At 45.6% G+C, this 21,374-nt stretch overlaps 1 protein-coding gene across 1 annotated transcript in view; it reads left to right on the top strand.

Annotated features, from left to right (window-relative positions):
* The window catches only part of LOC309552156 (chloride channel protein ClC-Kb-like), a 107,996-nt gene that overhangs the window by 28,220 nt on the left and 58,402 nt on the right, over positions 1–21,374 (top strand). Inside the window, exons 5-8 of the mRNA XM_082252969.1 lie at positions 4,721–4,798; positions 4,932–5,010; positions 15,615–15,740; positions 20,948–21,032. Of these exons, the coding sequence (XP_082109095.1) occupies positions 4,721–4,798; positions 4,932–5,010; positions 15,615–15,740; positions 20,948–21,032 (368 nt within the window). The remainder of the gene's footprint in view (positions 1–4,720; positions 4,799–4,931; positions 5,011–15,614; positions 15,741–20,947; positions 21,033–21,374) is intronic.

Raw genomic sequence — 21,374 nt, 5'->3', positions numbered from 1 at the left:
TACCAGGACCAGACTACTCTCTTGTGTGCCGCCTACCATGACCCCTACCTGGACCAGACTACTCTCTTGTGTGCTGCCTACCATGACACCTATCTGGACCACATTTATGTAGAAGAGGTGCAAAGTTGGTATTTTACAGCTACAGAGCCATTTTAATCCCTGTTCACTTCTGTGTCATCCTTTGCCAGTTCTCTGCTGGTCCCACAGTCACTCACGCCTCATCTTCGCCTATCACACCTGAACCCAAAGTATCCCTTCTGGACTGTTTCTCTGGAGTTTAGGGTCTTTCACAGTGCTTGTCTCCTATACTGCTCTCTGCATCCCAACACCATCGCTGATGAATGCACCAGAGTGGGCACTATAGTCTCTCTATTTCAGAAAAGCATGAAGTTTGGACTTTTTGTCTCTTGGAACTTGGAAGCAAGTTATTGACCAGTGTCTTATTCCTATTTGAGGCACTGGCTGAAGTATATGATGACCATCGCTGAGCTGCTAATGCAGAATCCTCTTTTGTTGGTGGAGTGCGGACATTTAAAGGAATGATGCCGCTCTCGGGCATAAATTCCACCTCGACCTTTCCTGAAGAACGCCTGTGTTATCCTGAGACGAACCTCTGTCTCTATGGTGGGACCTCGGGTCACTTCCTTCATAATTTTCATGTGAAGCCTTCTAGTAAGGAAGCCATCCTCTCCTCTCCCTCCGTCACTTTTCCCCTTTGGTTTTCATCCTCCTGCTCTGCCTATTTGCTTCTCAGAATACCTAATAGTAGATATATAGGACAGGATGGAGGTGTCGTGTCATAGCAGTATGAGGGGTCAGTACAAGAATAGCAAAGATACACTATATTACCAAAAGTATTGAGAAGCCTGCCCTTACACGCACCTTAGTCCGTAGGGTTCAATATTGAGTTGGCCCACCCTTTGCAGCTATAACAGCTTCAACTCCTCTGGGAAGGCTGTCCACAAGGTTTAGGAGTGTGTCCACTTCCAGGAGTGTATTTGAAAGGTCAGGCACTTGTGTTGGAGAGAAGGTCTGGCTCGCAGTCTCCGCTCAAATTCATCCCAAAGGTGTTCTATCGGGTTGAGGTCAGGACTCTGTGCAGGCCAGTCAAGTTCCTCCAACCCCAAACTCACTCATCCATGTCTTTATGGACCTTGCTTTGTGTACTCGTCCAAATCATGTGGTGGAGGGGGGATTATGGTGTGGGGTTGAGCTTGGCCCCTTAGTTCCAGTGAAGGGAACTCTTAAGGCATCAGCATACCAAGACATTTTGGACAATTTTATGCTCCCAATTTTGTGGGGACAGTTTGCAGTTTGCCCTTCCTGTTCCAACATGACTGTGCACCAGTGCACAAAGCGAGGTCCATAAAGACATGGATGAGTGAGTTTGGGGTGGAGGAACTTGACTGACCTACACAGAGTCCTGACCTCAATCCGATAGGAGACCTTTGGGATGAATTGGAGCGCAGACTGCGAGCCAGACCTTCTCATCCAACATTAGTGTCTGAGCTCACAAATGCACTTCTGGAAGAATGGTGAAACATTCCCATAGACACACTCCTAAACCTTGTGGACAGCCTTCCCAGAAGAGTTGAATCTGTTACAACTGCAAAGGGTGGGCCAACTCAGTATTGAATGCTACGGACTAAGACTGGGATGCCATCAACCCTTTCGCTGCCAGGCTCTGTGCTCCATTTCTAAACTTGGCTGGCCAGGCTATTTTTGCAATTTATCCATTGCTTTTTTTATTTTGTCCCTTGCAGCGTTCAGTTTTTTAAAGACCTCCCCCCCCCCCAAACCATATATTTTCTGAAAGAACATGACCAGTAGAATACAAATAAGACGCTACTAATTTTTAGGGAACAATGATATTTGCACAAATGTTTATCAAAACAATATTTTCTCAAAAAATACACTAAAACCATTATTAGCAGGAAAAAAAAGCCCATTTTACAAAATTCCTACTAAATATAAAAGCTAACCTGTCCTGAGTTAACCACTTGCCAACCGCCGCATGACTATTTACGTCAGCGGTCAGCCCCTCACAGGCAGAGTGACGTAGGGATACGTCGCTAGCCTGTGAGGGTCTAGGGAGCGAGCGCATGCCGCCGGAGGCGCGCTCCTGCGTGGTCACGGACCCCCCCCCCCCGCGCGTGTGACCGGCGGACCCGATGTCCACCGGTCACTCGGCGATCGTCGGGGGAGAGGGAGAAAGGCAGGCGGCTGATGTAAACAAGCCGCCTGTCATTCTCCCCTGTGTAGAAACAGTGATCATACGGTTCTACTATGTAGGACCGTTGATCATTGTTCCTACACCTCAAGCCACAGCCAATCACAGTAAGAAGCACGCCCCTAGGGACACACATAACCCCTCCCTCTCAAAAAAGTTAACCCCTTCACTGCCAGTGTAATTTTACAGTAACAGTGCATATGTATAGCACTGATTACTGTAGAAATGTCCCTGGTAACCCCAAAAGTGTCAAAAATGTCAGTCAAGGGTCCAATCTGTCCGCAGCAATGTCGCAGTCCTGCAAAACAAATCGCAGATCGCCGCCATAACGCGTTGAAAAAAAAACAACAAAAATGACAAAAATCTTTCCCTTTGTTAGTAAACGTAATAACTTTTGCGCAAACCAATCAAAATACACTTTTTGTGATTTTTTTACCAAACATATGGTAAAAAAAAAAAAATTGGCCCAAAATGTTAAAAAAAATTTGATTTTTACTTTTTTTTGGGGGGGAATTTCATATAAAAAAATGTGAAAAATATTATTTTTGCAAAATTGACGCTGTTTTTTTGTTTATAGCGCAAAAAGTAAAAATCGCACAGGTGATCAAATACCGCCAAAAGAAAGCTCTGTTTGTGGGGAAAAAAGGACGTCAAATTTGTTTAGGTACAGCGTCGCACGACCGCGCAATTGTCCGTTAAAGTCACACAGTGCCGTATCACAAAATAGGCCCTGGTCAGGAAGGGTGTAAAATCTTCCGGGGCTTAAGTGGTTAATAAATAACCACTATTTGTAAATTTCAGTTTTCGCCTTTTTTTTTGCCAAATGGTGAAAATCAAACATACGCAAAAATGGAAATTTTCAAATTTCTCTAAAAATCTAGGAGGTTTTCATTGTTCCCTTACAGCTTTCAGAGTTTTAAGACCCCCAAACCATATATTTTATGAATGCACATGACCTGTAGAATAAAAAGAAGGTGCTACTGATTTTAACGCCGTGCGATATTTGCGCAAATGTTTATCAAAACGATATATTCGCGAAAAAATCTCTAAAACCATTTTTTAGCAGATATAAACAAAGCAAATTTTTACAAAATTCCTGGTAAATTGCTACTAAATATAAAAGCTTAACCTGTATTGATTTAATAAATAACAAATATTTGTCATTTTTAAATTACGCCTTTTTGCAAAATGGTGAAAATTGAACGTAGAAAAATGGAGAGGCTGCTGTAAATGGACATGAGTCCGTTTACACCCGCCTGCACCCGATCAGATTCGGTCCACTAAAAACAGACGAACGGGGGTCCCATTCCCCATCCATGTAGCAGGTCGGATCAGATAGTATTGGATGGAAATGGACCTCCTGTCCATTTCCATCCACCGGCCCCATAGAGAACAGCGGGCTGTGTCCGTGTCTGCTCTGAATTAGCAGAGCGAACATGGACGTGTCATCCGCCTGCGGATCTGCTTGACAGAGTCTGCTCCATGTTTTTTTTTTACTTTTTCAATTTTTTTTACAATTATTTTTTTTATATATTCTTTTTTGGGTCGGGGGGGGGGGGGATCTTTGAGATCTTTGTCATCTGCCTGCTCAGCGAGTCCGCTCCAATTTTTTTTTAACAGATTTTTTTACTTTTTACATTTTTGTTATATAATTTTTTTGTATACCAAGCCCCCCCCCCCAAGCCCCAGCTCCACCTGCACCCCCGCCCCCCCCTTCCCGCTCTCAGGCTGACCATTTGCCGGAGCTCAGTGGAGGGAGGGGAAGGAGGAATGCCGACGGAGCAGGGATGGCCAGTACGGGGATGATTGGACGGGCAGGGGGGACATCTCTGGATCCCCTCTAAGCCCCTGCAGCACCTGAAGCCGGCAGGAGTGGCAGAGGAGGGATGCCGGCTTCTAAAAGTAGCTGCAGGGATCAGGTTTGCTGGGGGGGGGGGGGGGAATCAGTGCTGGGGGGGCAGGAAGGGGGGTGAAGGGGATAGGAAAGGAGGGTGGGGGGAGCAGTTTTAGGTTACAGGCAGTGGGCGGGAGGTGTAGAGGTTGGGGACAGGGAAGCTGCAGCATTGGGGTGGGGGGGGGGGGCATTATATTTTAGGTTAATAACTCTGATCAGCAGATTGTAATCCGCTGATTGATTAGAGTTATAGAATTGTTCAGCAGAGTCCACTGAACGGTTCTGTTATAAGTTTATGGTCATTGAAGTGACCATGAGCTTATAGCAGGAGGAGAAATGAGGTCCGTATGGCGTATGGACCTAGGCAGCTGCAAGCAGTGCTGTAGGTCCGTACCCTGTACGGACCTGGCAGTAAAAGGATTAGTTGCGTGCGTGTAAAGGCAGGTGTCCCAATACTTTTGGTAATATAGTGTATACAGGATGGGATGGAAGTGTAGTGACAGCGCTGTGTGACGGGTCAGTACAGGAATTCTGGGGAGGTACAGGCCTGGGATGAAGGTACAATATGTCTAAGTGTAATTTTTATGTTTTTATAGGGACCTTTTGTCCATATGGCCGCCATACTCGCAACTCTGCTGGGAAAGGTCATGCTTAAACTTGTCGGCACCAAAGAGGTAAGACTGTGCTTCACGGATTCCCTTCTAGACTGAAGCCTTGCAGCATGTGATCTAATTTCTCCAGTGCGTTTGGAGCTGTAACTGTCGAATGATTGGTTTACCCGATTCTTCTCTTGTTGGTGCCATCTAGAATCCAAGCCGCAAGTATGAACTGTTGATTGCCGGCGCTGCGGTGGGTGTGGCTTGTTGCTTTGTTGCCCCTGTAGGAGGTAGGTGGTCTACATTATCATGTTTTTATTATACCATGCTTTCATTTGGAGGGAATTTTGTAACCACATATTACGCATGGTCAGCCATGAAGCAAGTGTTTAGAGTAGAACTCCGGTTAGTAAATGTAAATCTCACCAGTTATCAGGAAAATTTCCTTCCTGATTCAGCAGTGCCTACGGTGAACTTTGTCTTCTTTGCAGCTCGGTACAACATGATAATACAAAGATGCTGGTAGAGATTCAGAACTGGAGCAAGCCGCTTTAAAATTCATTCACCAAATAAAGTTAATCAGTTCCCAGCAAAAACATTTTTTTGCATGGGATTTCTTTTTTAACAAGACTTTACTTGCTTAGCAGAGGTCATTATAAAATGTCAAGGGTTGTATGCCAAAGTCCTCGTTCACACGTATACTACAGCGAACACCCGTGCAAGGGCTGTGTTTACCCTTAAGCCCCGTACCCACGCGTCGATAATTGGCCGTGAATTTTCGCCCCACGTCCGATCGGCCGATTTTCGGCTTGTTAGTATGATGCTTCCGACAACCGACTCCGACTTTTCGGCCGAAAAACATCTGGTGTGGAGGCTATAAAATTTTTGTTGGCCGTCACCACAACGGCCGATTTTCCGTCAGTCAGTACAGATTTCGACAGACAAAAATCTGATGAGCAAGACTGGGCATGCTCAGAGAAGAAAAAACACACGGAAAGTAAACCAGCACATGACATCACTTCAGAAGTAGATTTTTGTTGGCTGAGAAAATTCGTGTGCAGTCTAGGCACATTCCAACCAACAAAACACCACTCTGGACAAAAGTCGGGCGATCGGTCGGCCGATAATCGTTGCGTGTGTACAAGGTATAAGGGGAATGCACAGGTGTTCCCTGCATCCCTGTACAGGCAGTTCTATTCATGTCAGTTGGGCATTGACACAGCTGCTGCTCCCAATTTGTCAGCCGTAGGTGCGCGGCTCTAAAAGCACACTCTCTGCGTTCGGGGCCATGTAGATGTACAAATTCTACCAATGAATTAAAGAGGACCTATACTCTGGAAGCTGTGTCTGAATAAAGGCAGGCAGAGGGCAAAGGTCTAGTTGAGGCCTTTTTCAACCAGGGTGTCCAGGCACCATGGGATGCCTAGAGGTTTCCTCAGGGGTGCCTTGGCAAAATGCCAAAAAATTAGCCCAAAAATAGTTTACAAGCCGGCACGTGGATGAAGGCTGCTTTTTAGTTACACACGGGTCACAGGTTTTCAGGCTCGGTTCACACTTATGCGATGCGGGAAGGCTGCGAATTCGCAGCCTGTTCCCGCATCGCACACGCACCCCCGGCAGTTCACACTGCCATATGCGATCCGCTGGGGGTGTCAATGTAATCTTAACGACACCCCCAGTTTGATCGCATATCGCAGTGCGATCGTGCAGTTCGCACAGGATGGGATCGCACAAGTGTGAACTGCTGTGCGATCCGATCCTGATGCGGCTGCAAAAATGCCTCCTGTGCGTGTTTGCTGCGGGTGCGATGCGAATTTAGCCATACAGTTTGTATGGCTAAACTCGCACCGCACAGCCGATTGCATGTAATGTCGGAGCAGTGCGCTCCGACATTACATGCGAACCCCGCACACGCACAAGTGTGAACCGGGGCTCAGTGTACACCTTTGCAACCTTCTAGCTGCCGGTGACGATCAATAGCGTCATCAGTTGATATGGAGGATGTCAGTCGTCTGCATAGCATCCTTGTTTGACCCTTCCCTGGCCCTCTCCATCAGTAGTGGGGTCACATTAGCTGAGTGATGGAGAAACATTGGAATACTAGTCAGTAGCAGTTTACAAAAGTGTATTTGCTTTGTAAGAATAAATCACTTCTAACGTTGGGTGTCCTACTTGGACTTGTGGATGTTGCCGCGTTACATAAAAATGTTAGAACAGTTTTTACATTTTAGAATGGGGTGCCTGGAAACTGTCCATATTTTTAAGGGTGCCTCAAGATTGTCCATAATTCTTAAAGGGTGCCTTGTCTGAAAAAAGGTTGAGAAACACTGCTTAGACTTTTGGGGGGGGTGGGGGGAAATGCAGCGGTGTCAATGGGGGAAAACAATGCCCCATCCTTTGTATTAGTTAGAGGAACAGTGCCTCTTTGCTGGTAGCAGGGGAAGGAATAGTGCCCCATCGTTGGAGTCAGTGGAAGGAATTGTGCCCCATTTGTGGTGTCAGCAGAAGGAATTGTGCCCCATTTTTAGTGTCAGTAGAAGGAAATGTGCCCCATTTGTGGTGTTAGTAGAAGGAATTTTGCCCCAGTTTTGGTGTCAGTGGGAGGAATAGTGCCCCATTGTGGGTATCAAAGGAAGGAATAATGCCCCATCACTGGAATTAGGGGAAGGAATGATGGCCCATCGCAGTCACTGGGAGGAATAATGCCCCATTGTTGGTGTCAGTGGGAGGAATAGTGCCCTATCGTTGGTGTCAGTGGGAGGAATAGTGTCCCATCATTGGTATCAGTGGGAGGAATAGTGTCCCATCATTGGTGTCAGTGGGAGGAATAGTGCCCTATCATTGGTGTCAGTAGGAGGAATAGTGCCCCATCATTGGTATCAGTGGGGAGAATAGTGCCCCATCATTGGTGTCAGTGGGAGGAATAGTGCCCTATCATTGGTGTCAGTGGGAGGAATAGTGCCCCATCATTGGTGTCAGTGGGAGGAATAGTGCCCCATCATTGGTGTCAGTGGGAGGAATAGTGCCCCATCATTGGTGTCAGTGGGAGGAATAGTGCCCTATCGTTGGTGTCAGTAGGAGGAATAGTGCCCCATCATTGGTATCAGTGGGGAGAATAGTGCCCCATCATTGGTGTCAGTGGGAGGAATAGTGCCCTATCATTGGTGTCAGTGGGAGGAATAGTGCCCCATCATTGGTGTCAGTGGGAGGAATAGTGCCCCATCATTGGTGTCAGTGGGAGGAATAGTGTCCCATCTTTGGTGTCAATGGGAGGAATAGTGCCCCATCTTTGGTGTCAATGGGAGGAATAGTGCCCCATCTTTGTTGTCAATGGGAGGAATAGTGCCCCATCTTGCTTGATTCTTTTCAATAAAAGATCAATAGTGCCCCATCTTTGGTGTCAATGGGAGGAATAGTGCCCTATTGTTTGTGTCAGTGGGAGGAATAATGCCCTATCGGTGTCAGTGGGAGAAATTGTGCCCTATTGTTGGTGTCTGTAGGAGGAATTGTGTCCCATTGTTGGTGTCAGTGGGAGGGATTGTGTCCCATTGTTGTCAAATACAGGCCCCAAGGGTCAAATAACAATAAGGTGTAGCCACCCTTCTCCTGCGCTTGGTATCCAGACCCCTTGACCACACACTTCACGGGACTGACAACTGGCTTCTCAGATGGCTAAGGTCTTGCTGCCCTTACGGACTGGGGTAGTCCACCGATACTAAAGACAAAAAAGAACAAAAAAAGGGGCGCACCGACCTAGCGCATTATCCTCAATAAAAGGCTTTATTTAAATAACATAAAAAATGGCTACTCACAGACGTAGATAAAGGTATAGCATATCAAGCTGAATTGCTCAAAAGTCCGTGTTTAGTCCATATAAGCGTCCATGATGAGATGACTGACGCGTTTCGAGGACCAGCCTCTTCCTCAGAGTCACTGTGTCATGACTGTCTCTTTGGTTTAAATAATGATGTAGTGAGGTGGCGACCCAGTCACTGCCCCCAGTGACTTGGTTTTCTGAACACTATTGCCTACCGGAAATAGTGTTCAGAAAACCAAAGGATCTGAGAAGCCAAATTGCTCCCAGCAGGGTCCGCAAATCCAAAGTCTCTCGAGGGTTACTAACATCCATCCCTTGGTTCTCAGCTTTTGACCAAAAGGGTAACTTTAGGTGTGGGGTCAAAAATTGTGGAGCCTGCTCCTTCATGTGGCATCGGAAGAAGGAAGTAGCTGGTACAGATGGGCGATGCCACGAGATCAAACAGTTTATTAATTGTGGCACCAGCTACCTTGTATATGCCCTAATTTGTCCATGTGGTCTATTATATATCGGACGCACTACACGACCCCTGAGGGTAAGATTCGGGGAGCATAAGTGCAGTATAATTAATAAAAAGACCAAGGAAGGACCGAGAGACCGTAACAACTACTCGGTACCTCGCCATTTCTGCCAGTTCCATGATGGAGACCCTACAGGGTTAAGGGTTTTTGGAGTCGAAGCCATCGGTAAAGATCAAGACGACGGGATGAGATTCCAGAAACTCTGCAAAAGAGAATCCTACTGGATATTTACCCTGGGATCTTTAGCACCAGGGGGCATAAATGAGGATCTAGAGATCCATGGGGTCCTATAAGACCAATGGGGCTCACCAACTGGTCAGCTCCCTAGATCCTCATGTACCCTTCACATTTCAGGCCGGATGCGGGTGTCGTATGGTTCATATGCGCCATGATCACCGCACACTCGGTCTGTCCTATCTCTGCTTTTTCCTTTTTAATTTTGATAATAATTTTAAATTGCATATATTTACATATATATATGTGTATATATATATATATATGTGTATATATGTATATATGTAGTTTCATTGCATATTTCTCAATGGTTCAAAATTCCGAAACAGCGTCTAGGGACGTGGTTCCTGGGTTTTAGAACCACATCCTAAATTATGGTCCCATTCGGTTTGTAATGAGCCGTACAGTCATGGGGTTGCTATGAACCTGTGACTGTCAGTGAACGATGACATCAGTTCACCCAGTTTGGAGGACATGTCTTCTCTAAATAATCCACTTTTGGGCCAATCCCCCAAAAAAAGAAGGTGCATCTGTACACCTATATATGCTTTGGGTTATTAACCACTATTAACATCAATTTTAATTGGTTTCTCTATATTGTGACCACATAAAATATCTATTTAGATACATAGTGTAGCATGTTGACATACGCATGAGAGAGATATATATATATATGTATAATTCTTGGTTCGGACTTACAGGTTAAATTAGACGAGGGTCCCATTTAATCCATGTGGATATTGTACAGTTGCGATGTTGCGTGCATGCGTGTGTGCGTTTGTGCATTAGCCTGCAGGCTCCTTGTGGGCTATGTATGTGGTTGTGCATGGGCGCTCACACGCGTATGCAACAAGGCTGCACCAACATTAACAATAAAAGCAAACAGAATATGCACATGGATAAATACAAACACTGGTTCTTGATTCCATCAAACATATAGTGGCCCAAAATGGTCCATGATTGCACATTTAGAAGGGTAGAGGCTTCCCAATTAGAGACAATAACAATATCGTGACCTGAACACTGGAATTAATAGAAGCGCTGATGTATAATACAGTAGGATGGGATGCTGTGTATTGTGGGCGGTGTTGACGTCTGTCAGGCCAATGCTGTGATAGAGAGAGTTGCCCTGGAGACGGACCGCCCCGCTGTACACTGCCTCCCCCGGTACAGGAAGTGACGTCGGCGGAAGTGACGCCGGCGGAAGTGACGATGGGTGGAACGCATGACGCAATAACCCGGAAGTAGGGTAGCGGCGTGCGTTCCACGGAGCCGGTGATCGGTGTAACATGACCGATCGGCTCCACGATCCAGTACTGCCTGTGCCCCACTTGTCTAATGAAGCAGGTTAGGGGCACAGTGTACATTATTAGCCTTCTACCCTCTTTCCAGTGTGGAGCCCCCCCCCCCCCCCTAATAGGATGGAGCCATCAAAGGGAAAATATGGAGAGGGCAGACCATCATGGGGAAAATATGGAGAGGGCAGAATACCACCACTATGAATAGATGAGACTACAGCCTGGACCAGGTACAATAGATGGTAAAGGTAATATATAAAAATTGTGGGGTAACTACCTAATAATAACACTTGTATAGGCTGCTCTCTACTGTCAGTCCAGGGAATGTCCGCAATGATTTTAAGTGCACCGAGAAAGCATTTTTATTTGTTTTTAACATTAGCTCATGGTGTTTCTTCATTTAGACTTTGTTGCACTGTTCTTATGCATATGTTTTTATTTCACGTATATAATATTACCATTTTAGCACTTGCATTTTATTTTTATTTTTATGATTGATGTTTGCCACTGCAAATTACCAATAATGTCACAAGAGAAGGTGGGTGGTGCTCTAGCCACACCCCCCGGGGGAGGAGGCACTCCCACCTGGGGGCAGTGACTGGGTCGCCACCTCACTACATCATTATTTAAACCAAAGAGACAGTCATGACACAGTGACTCTGAGGAAGAGGCTGGTCCTCGAAACGCGTCAGTCATCTCATCATGGACGCTTATATGGACTAAACACGGACTTTTGAGCAATTCAGCTTGATATGCTATACCTTTATCTACGTCTGTGAGTAGCCATTTTTTATGTTATTTAAATAAAGCCTTTTATTGAGGATAATGCGCTAGGTCGGTGCGCCCTTTTTTTGTTCTTTTTTGTCTTTACCAAGGGTCAAATACAGGCAAGTAGAGGGCCACAACTGGCCCCATGGCCGAAGTTTGGAGACCACTGCCTTAGATGATCAGCTAAGAGGCTACAGTACGTGACATAGGTACCACCTTTTTCAACCAGAGTGCCATGGCACCTTGAGGTGCCTTCTGGGTTCTTCAGGGGTGCCTTGGAAAAATGCCTAAAAATTGCCACAAATTGTCACCAAGCCAGTGAGTGAATCAAGCCTGCCTTTTCGTTACACAAAGTCACAGTTTTTCTTGTGCAGCGTTACAACCTTGGGCACTGTGCGGTCCAGACTCTGGTATCCTAACACCCGATGATGTCATCAATTAATAAGGAGGTCTTGAGAAGCCTGCACAGCATCCTTGTTTGCCCCTCTCTGTCTGCACTGGGGCAATGTTAGCCGATAAAAGGATAGAAACCGAGGGAGACAAGAAATGCTGGAATATTAGCTATTACCAGTCTGCAAACATGGAGGAATAAATCGCTTCTAATGTTGGGTGTTCCATGTGTGTGGATGCTGCTGTGATACATAAAACCGGGGCTTTTTTTCAATGAAAACTTGGGGGGATAAAGTTCCGTCACCTCCATCACTGAATGTCTGTAATGGCAAGGGGTGCTGGGGTATGCTGGTGGGATTAATTGTTGCTGCAGGGGTCTATTGTTGCTGGCGGAGGATCTATTGCTGTGGGGAGGGGGTCTTATGTTGCTGGGGGGGGAGGTCAGTTGTTGCTTGGAGGACATACAATTGAGAGAGGAGTCTATTGTTTCTAGCTGCTGGAGGGTCTATTGATGCTGGTTGCTGGAAGATTTTCTGTCGTGGGTCTACTGTTGCTAGGTTGGATGAAACCAAGGGACATTTCTGGGTAAGGTGGGTAAGGGGCAGAGACAAGGGTTGACTTTGAAGGGGGGAGTACCTGCAACTATTCTCTGAGAAAAAAGCCCTGTGTTAAACTATTAGTTTTCTTTTTTTACATTTTAGAATGGGGTGCCTTGAAAATTTTAAAGGGTACCTTGACTGGAAAAAGGTTGAGAAACGTTCTCTTAGACCAGTGGTCCCCAAACTGCGGCCCAGGGGCTAGATGAGGCCTGTTGCTTCACATTTATCCGACCCTTGGGACACTATTTAATTTACTGATAATAATACTAGGGCATAATTACCAGTACTGACACCAATAAGGAGACACTATTTCTCCCAATGACACCAACAGTGGGGCACAATTTCTCCCAATGACACCAACAATTGGGCAAAATTACACCAGTGATGAGGCACTATTCCTTCCACGGACACAACGATGGGGCACAGTTCCTCCCACTGACACCATTAATGAGGCACAATTCCTCCCACTGACACCATTAATGAGGCACAATTCCTCCCACTGAAACAAATAATAGGGCATTATTTTTTCCCACTGAGGTCGGGACTTTTTTTACTCCCAACAGCCACAGTCCATTCCCCCTAAAGTCTGAAGGACAGTAAATTGGCCCTTTGTTTAGGAAGTTTGGAGACCCCTGTCTTAGACTGTAAGCTGTAAAATAAAGAATGATGGCCACTGAAATCCAAGGTTTTGGAATTTTAAGGGTATCTACGTCCTAGTCTATATATGGAAGAAAACTGGAGGCATAATGGACGAATGGACACGGCCGAACAAAAGGGAATTCCAACTGTAGCACATGGTTTCCCATTGTTCACCCATGTCAATCCATAAACATGTACTCATACTTGTTAGTTGGTCCAATCATACACAGTTTATATATAAACCAAATATGACAGTGACCATTCTAACTGTTCCAGTTGATGAGGCTTTATCTGGATAAGATAATAGCAGCAGTGTTTCAGTCACACGGATCGAATGGGACTAAAAGGTGCCATCTATTAATCTTGGTAAAATGATAAGAATTTCCATATCACAAACATAACTTAGCAGTACGGGGCCCCGAACTGCGGATATAGATCTGTGCGATGGACTCTCTTTGCTACTAGTATTGTGCCATCTCATCCAATGTAAGGTTTTCACTAACAAGTAACAATAGCGATTATCGGTAAAACCGACACTGGGAGACATTATGACTATTTAACTAAAGAAATGTCCACAATCAAATTTTCCACAACAGATGGTACCATAAACACTGGAAATATCAATATAAAATACAAATTTATTACATCACCATAAAATTATCAATGAAAAAATACAAAAAAACAGATCGCTTTAAAAATCACATCACATTTGAAAAAAGCCCTATAATGATACCATGGATTAACTAGTAAAGAGCAGTATAATAACCGCAGGAAAACTCATCCTAGTGGATTGTGCCCGACATGTTTCGCGGGATCTAACCGCTTCTTCAGGGGCTTTAAGGGCTTTTTGTGTATTTTTATATAAAGAGCTTGATTCCGCATCTCATTTTTGAAACAGAGAAAAAATGTAAATAAATACATACAAAAATTGTATACCGTATTTTTCGGACTGTAAGGCGCACTGAAAATCCTAAAATTTGATCAAAAATTGTCAGTGCGCCTTATAATCCGGTGCGCCTTATATATGAAAATAGTTTGAAAATTTACCGTTAACTGGATGGTTTGACCAAAGGGGTGCAACCACTGGACATAAGTGTCAATCGTTCCTTCAAGGCGAAACTGCGAATCATGTGGGAAAACTGGATGATGGAAGGAGAGCACTCCTTCACGAAGACCGGGAGGCAACGCCAAGCCAGTTATGCCACTGTGTGCCAGTGGATAGTGGATGCCTGGCATAAAGTATCCGCCAGAACTGTCATCCGAGGGTTCGTGATGAGCACCTGCCAGTAAACCTCGCGCGGATCAACGTTCCAAAAAAAAAAAAAGTGCGCCTTATATATGAAAATAGTTTGAAAATTTACCGTTCACTGATACTGCGCCTTATAATCCGGTGCGCCTTATAGTCGTGAAAATACGGTACAAATAATAACATATGGTATGACATATGGCATAGCAAAAGTGCAATTCCTAGACACACATAGTCCCCCATTACAGCCTTACCCAGGGCAGGGCGGGATGCAAGGCAGGTGCAGACCGGCAGACTTAAAAAACGCCTCCCCCAGCAGAAATGGGAGCCCTATCCCATAAAAACATATGGAGAAAATAGGACAAAGATACCTAATAGTGCATTAGAAAGATGATCCACTAGATGGGCAAATGTTATAGAAGCAGGCCCGACTGGGACAAAAAATAGGCCCGGGCATTTTGGACTGATTTGGAATGATTTGGGGATTTTGGACGGAGTGATACTGTCTGTCTGACTGTGACTGACTGAGAGCGGATGCCTCGGCCCACCGGGCATATGCCCGGTCTGCCCTATGGCCAGTCCGGGCCTGTATAGAAGCATACCGTGTAAAAATGCTGGAAGATTTCAAAGCTGCCTGGGTTGGAGCCAGGATGTTACCAAAATCAACAACAGAGAATAATGCATATTCGAGGAAAGTATCACCATAGATGTAAAAGGGAAGAAGGACTGAACTCCAAAATCTAATCTAAAAAGGTAAGTATATTAAGATATAAAAAAAATGTTTTAAAATTCTATTATTAGAAAGAGAATGGATCAGATAACCCTAAAGCAAGAATGACTCACCACAAAAAAGGTTGTGGCACTTTAATTGTTGGGTAAGCCCCGAGTAGCAGCTGATCCTGCGGTCTAAGGGATAGATAACCCCACTGGCCTCTTAATATACTGAGGTAAAGTTTACCCCTAGCTTTCATCCAGTGATGGAAGGATTGGAACACTATGAGAGACAATAAACACAAGCAAAAGGAATGAAGGGAAGTTGGTCTATTAACCGGGTCGGAGAAAAGTATAGGGGTCCGTGAAGACTCTTACCTAAATAAGACTAAATCTGTCAGACCAGAAAGCCAATGATGACCACTGGCCAATGTAACTGACTGCATTATAAATACTGTGAACGTTACTGAGGCCTGGCTACTCCACCGGAAAAACCAGTGGCTGGAAAAAGAACGAGGGATGTTGGGAATCCAGATGATGGAGTTTTGTAACCAAAGCCAATAATATCTGTTGTTGAAGAACCTGCATATGACCCACATTCCATCATTCTTTATTAATAGGCCGCTTAGTTTGTGTTCTGTGGCTTACCTCCTGGTTGTTCTCTTTCCCAGGTGTCCTGTTCAGCGTGGAGGCCACCGCCACACACTTTGCCGTACGCAACTACTGGCGTGGATTCTTCGCAGCCACGTGTGCAGCTTTAATGTTCCGTCTATTGGCCGTGATTAACAATGAAAGAGGTGAGTCCTTCGGAGATCAGGAAAACCCAGCAGATAGCGAAAAAATGTGAGGTCCCATAGATATTACAAAAGTGATAAAAAAAGGAGGCCAACAATCAAGAACACCTTCGGAAAACACTAAGGCTATGTTCACATGTTAGCGTGATTCTGCCCGCGATCCGCTACGTTAACATGTGAATGTAGCCTAATAAAATGCGCTAACCTGGTATAAGTATCAGCAGCACAGTAGTGACATTACCAAATCCCACCCCAAATCTCATAAAACTAGCAGTCGGAGGTAGCAGAGCCTTTGATGATCTCACGCTGCAGATATACAGTTATGAGGCTACAGAACAGGAGATCCTAGGCACACTCACAGACCAGAAAGTGCTCTGCTTATATCAGGAGGAATTAACAGCTCTACAGTGCCTTAAAAAAGTATTTATACTTCTTGAAATTTTCCATCAACCAAAAATGTAAATGTATTTTATTGGAATTTTTTGTGATAGACCAACACAAAATGGCACATGATTGTGAAGTGGAAGGAAATTGATAAATGGTTTTCAAAATATTTTACAAATTATTATGTGAAAAGTGTGGCGTGCATTTGTATTCACACCCCTTTATTCTGATACCCCTAACTAAAATCTAGTGGAAGCAATTGCCTTCAGAAGTCACCTAATTAGTAAATAGAGTCCACCTGTGTGTAAATTATTTATTTCTGTATAAATACAGCTGTTCTGTGAAGCCCTCAGGTTTTTTTCTGTTCACTGCTTAGCGAACAAACAGCATCATGAAGGCCCAGGAACACACCAGACAGGTCAGGGATAAAGTTGTGGAGAAGGTTAAAGCAGGGTTAGGTTATAAAAAACTATCCCAAGCTTTGAACATCTCACGGAGCGCTGTTCAATCTATCATCGGAAAATGGAAAGAGTATGGCCCAACTGCAACCCTACCAAGACATGGCCGTCCACCTAAACTGACCGGCCGGGCAAGGAGAGCATTCATCAGAGAAGCAGCCAAGGGGTCCATGGGAACTCTGGAGGAGCTGCAGAGATCCACAGCTCAGGTGGGAGAATCTGTCCACAGGACATTTATTAGCCGTGCGCTCCACAAATCTGTCCTTTATAGAAGAGTGAGAAGAAGAAAGCCATTGTTGAAAGAAAGCCATAAGAAGTCATGTTTGCAGTTTGTGAGAAGCCATGTGGAGGACACAGCAAACATGCGGAAGAAGGTTCTCTGGTCAGATGAGACCACAATTGTTTTTTTTGGCCTTGGCCTAAAAGCAAAACGCTATGTGTGGCGGAAAACTAACACTGCCCATCACCCTGAGCACACCATCCCCACCGTGAAACATGGTGGTGTCAGCATCATGTTGTGGGGATGCTTTTCTTCAGCAGGGACAGGGAAGTTGGTCAGGGTTGATGGGAAGATGGAAGGAGCCAAATACTAGGCAATCTTAGAAGAAAAGCTACAAAAGACTTGAGACTGGGGTGGAGGTTCACCTTCCAGCAGGACAACGACCCCAAACATACAGCCAGAGCTACAATGGAATGGTTTACATCAAAGCATATTCATGTGTTAGAGTCAAAGTCCAGAGCTAAATCCAGATGAGAATCTGTGGCAAGACTTGAAAATTGCTGTTCACAGACGCTCTCCATCCAATCTGACAGAGCTTGAGATATTTTTCAAAGAATGGGCAAAAATGTTCCTCTCTAGATGTGCAAAGCTGGTAGAGACATCCCCAAAAAGACTTGCAGCTGTAATTGCAGGGAAAGGATTCTACAAAGTATTGACTCTGGGGGGTGAATACAAATGCAGCCACACTTTTCACAGATTTATTTGTAAAAAATGTTGAAAACCATTTATCATTTTCCTTCCACTTCACAATTATGTGCCACTTAGTGTCGGTCTATCACATAAAATCCCAATAAAATACATTTACGTTTTTTCAAGGCATATGAATACTTTTTCAAGGCACTGTATATGTTCCCAATCTTTGAATTCATTTTTAAAGAAGATCTTTCATTATAATTCCTATTTTTACACATCTGTCCCAGATGGGACAAAGTAAATGTCGTGCTTTCTAACCCGACCTCTACCCCCCTTCCTTCCTGCCATGGCCAATCTGATAACAGCTTTGACTTTGGCTCTGAACACCTTCCTGAGACCGGCAATGGCAAGAGGAATGCAGACGTTGAGACGTCCCCCTTACCTCTGCATTCCTCCTGTACGGCCAGCTTGAAGTGGTTCTAAAGCCTAAACGTTTTTTACCTTAACCACCGAACGACTGCCCACCATCATTGTACTGCAGGCGAGCGGCCGCTGTAGGCGAGGCGACATACTGGTGCGTCGCTATCTACTTCTGGGTTTAGGGCGCGGGCATGCGCCCCCTGGCCAGCTCCCGCTGTGATTGTAGTAAATCCCATTTTATCTACAGTTAAGCCTATGATAAAGCCTACCAGTGGTTACAATGAATATCTCCTAAACATGCGCCATTTAGGAGATATTCACAAGTTCTGCAGCCGGTGACTTCATTGGTGCATTCGCGCCTAGCCAGGGCCGTAGATAATAATTAGCATGTCTGCCACGCTGTGACAGATTGTGGTGTGTATATACTGTATACACAGCGCCCCCAGCAGGCAAATCTGTTAGTGAAGCAAATAGTAAACATGGCTTCAATGTCAGCCGGTCCTGCCTGTCAGCCTCATGGATAAGACAGGTGGTCTTCCCAGTAGCAGTGCGGCTCCCGCAGCTGATAGGCTACACTAGCCTAGCTGCTGTGAAACTGAACGATGCTCTGGGGGGGGGGGGGTTAGGATTCCCCTGACCCTCCCTTATCTACACTTCTGTACCTAGCTCTAAATTGAGGGCCATCCGTCCAGAGCACTGTGCCGCCATTATGACTCCCGTGCTGGGGTAACATCATGGCGAGTTGGCCATTTAAATGGTCGGAGCCCACGTACCCGGAAGGAAGACCGGGTAACGGTGAAAGCCCAGGCAGCAGTGACAACACCCCGCTGCAGGAACCCATTTTACAAGTAAGTCTGTCATAATGTGCTAGTATGCAGTGCAGGTCTGTCCTATCAAAGGGCTGAAGGTTTAGGGGCTGGGCTGCTGGCATTGTTTGTAAATGAGGACAGACTTGGGACAGGCTTACTCTAACATTGTTTAATAAAAATCTTGCAGTCAGCCACAAGGCCTTCTCCTGAGAAATCTCTAAAAAGTAGGAAATAATTTTAAAAAATTAAAAAAAAAACATTTTGAGACATGCTGTGTAAATGGGAACACATAACAAACATATATTGTGGTGTTTCTTTTCAAATTTGACTGTAAAAATGGAAATACACTTTAAGAGAAAAAAATAGACAAGAAGTTGGAGGATGCACACGGAGGGTGCAAAGCTAGATGGGTGCACAGAGGATTCAGGGCTTCTGGCATGAGCTTCAAATGGTCTTCTTCTTTAAATGTGAAGGATTTCTGCTGAACCCCAACAGGTCTTGTAGTCAGTGCTCAGACAAGATCATCTAGTGCCCAGGGCAAAGATTTCGAATTGCACCCCCCCTGTGCAGGGGAGGACTGGGCCAGGGGGCAGGGGGACAATTGCCCCCCCCCCCTGCCCCCGAGCCACTCTGATGCCCTAAAAAAAGGCTACACCTCTTCTGCCACAGACATGCCTAAAGGATTCCTGGTGAAGAAAAGTAAGAAGTCCCCACTGCTGACCTACTACGTGCGGGATGAAAACACGGACAGAGCAGGCATCTCCACCATCATGGATGGTGTAAACTGTGTCTGAGCAGAGGCCGGTCCCATGCCCCACTGGAGACTCTCCCCCAGGCAGCCCCTACTGCCCCAAGCTGTCCCAGCTACCCCTAATATGCCCCCTGCTGGCCAGGTCGGGAACCTGGATTCAGTCAGTGAGTAGAGATTACCGGGAGCTGAGCTTCAGCCTGGAATGGGGGTCAGGAGGAGACAGGGAGTGGGAGAGGTGCTAAGTTGCTGCATCATGGGCCTCTTGTTTGTACTTGCCCCCTGGACCAAAAGTTGCCAGTCAACCCCTGGTTATGTGCAAGCTTATGAGGAGGAGGAGGGGCAGAGAGCACAGCCTGCACCTCTTCACAGCTCTCTCCTCCTCTCCTTGCTGCTTCCAGGGCTGGGCTGACAAAAGTTGTGATGCAGCTGTCACTGCACCTGTCAGTCTTATAGTAGAAGGAACTTGCGGCATCCCCTATCCGCACAATATTGGCAGCTTCTCCTATTGCCCACCCTTTGCCCAGGCCTGGCTTGCAGTCTCTCAAAACATATGTATGATACTTATATTGTTCAGTCAGCAACACACCATTGGGCTTCTAGTACTTAGTTTACACTTGCTGGTTTTGGGGGGGTGGCAAAAACATTGGTTGAGCCACATTTTTACCGCTTCCCAGCTGCTACCCCTTAAATTGGAAAGACAGTGGACAGGGGCTGTATAAATGCAGCGGCAAAAATGAACCCCTCCCCCTCCCCCCCCGTAGTGTTCAGTTGGCACTGCCGATCCATTCAGCCACACTGCAACCACCCAACAACTGTGTGCGGGGCACGCGGTTGCAGTGCGATGGTGCGGGTTTTTAGGGGTTAAAACAGGCAGTGACATAATGCCTCCTCACTGCCTGTCACATGCCTTCTAAAAACCAATGCACTGCAGATCACCCTTCAGAAAGCAAAGCATGTGTGAACGAGCCCTTACTCTTTATTGTTCTATGCTAGCTACACCCTTCAGATCCCATTCACACTTCGCGTTCCCGCTCACAATTTTTGCGGTATGGTGATTTTTCACGCTATTCCTAGGACAGCCTTTTCATTTCAATTGGCTGCCCAAGGCACATCTGTCACCCCAAAAGCAGCTCCTGCTCTTTTTTTGGAGCGACAAGCTGAGCACGGTTTTCAAATGTGCGATTTGCCACAATTGCAGCGCGATTCTGTCGCGGCAAGGTCGCACCACGTTTGGTGTTCCATTTAGAATGAATGGCATCCATACGCACATCACACTCTTTGCAGCGATTGCCACGTGATTTGGAATCGCTGTGATTATTCCCCGCCACTTTAGATAGCCAAGTGTGAATGGGGCCCCGAAGACCAGAAAACAGATACAAATCAACATAAAAGAATGAACAAAAACTGTCTAGAGTTGATTGTCGGCAGTCTGGCTCCTCTAATGATCTTCTCTCCTTTTCTCCATATTCTTTCAGAGACCGTCGCCGTCCTTTTTAATACTGGTTGGAAAGTGGAGTTCCCTTTTGATCTTCCAGAATTTTTGTCCTACGCCATTCTGGGGTGAGTGATCCTGCGGCTCAACGCTTCTGGTTTAGAATAGTCAAATATTGTATATTTAATGATGGTGGGGAGAAGACTTCATCGTTTTATAATCAGCATTATTAGTAGGGTTGCAGCGATACGTTTTTTTACTGGCAACTACGAGTAGCGATACGTTCAGTCACGTTCGGCCGAGTACCGATACCTTTGCGGTGTGACTTGAGCCCATAAAAAATGTATAAGCTCAAATCGCACTACAAAGAAACTACATGTGATTTGAACAGGAATGCAGTGCAATTCCTGGTCATAGAGGTTACCAGAGACCAGATTGTCTCTGAACACCTCTGTGGTCTTGGAGGACCG

Source organism: Pelophylax lessonae (assembly GCF_965119305.1).
Source record: "Pelophylax lessonae genome assembly, chromosome: 4".
Lineage (NCBI taxonomy): Eukaryota > Metazoa > Chordata > Amphibia > Anura > Ranidae > Pelophylax > Pelophylax lessonae.
This window is presented reverse-complemented; position numbering and strand designations above follow the sequence as displayed.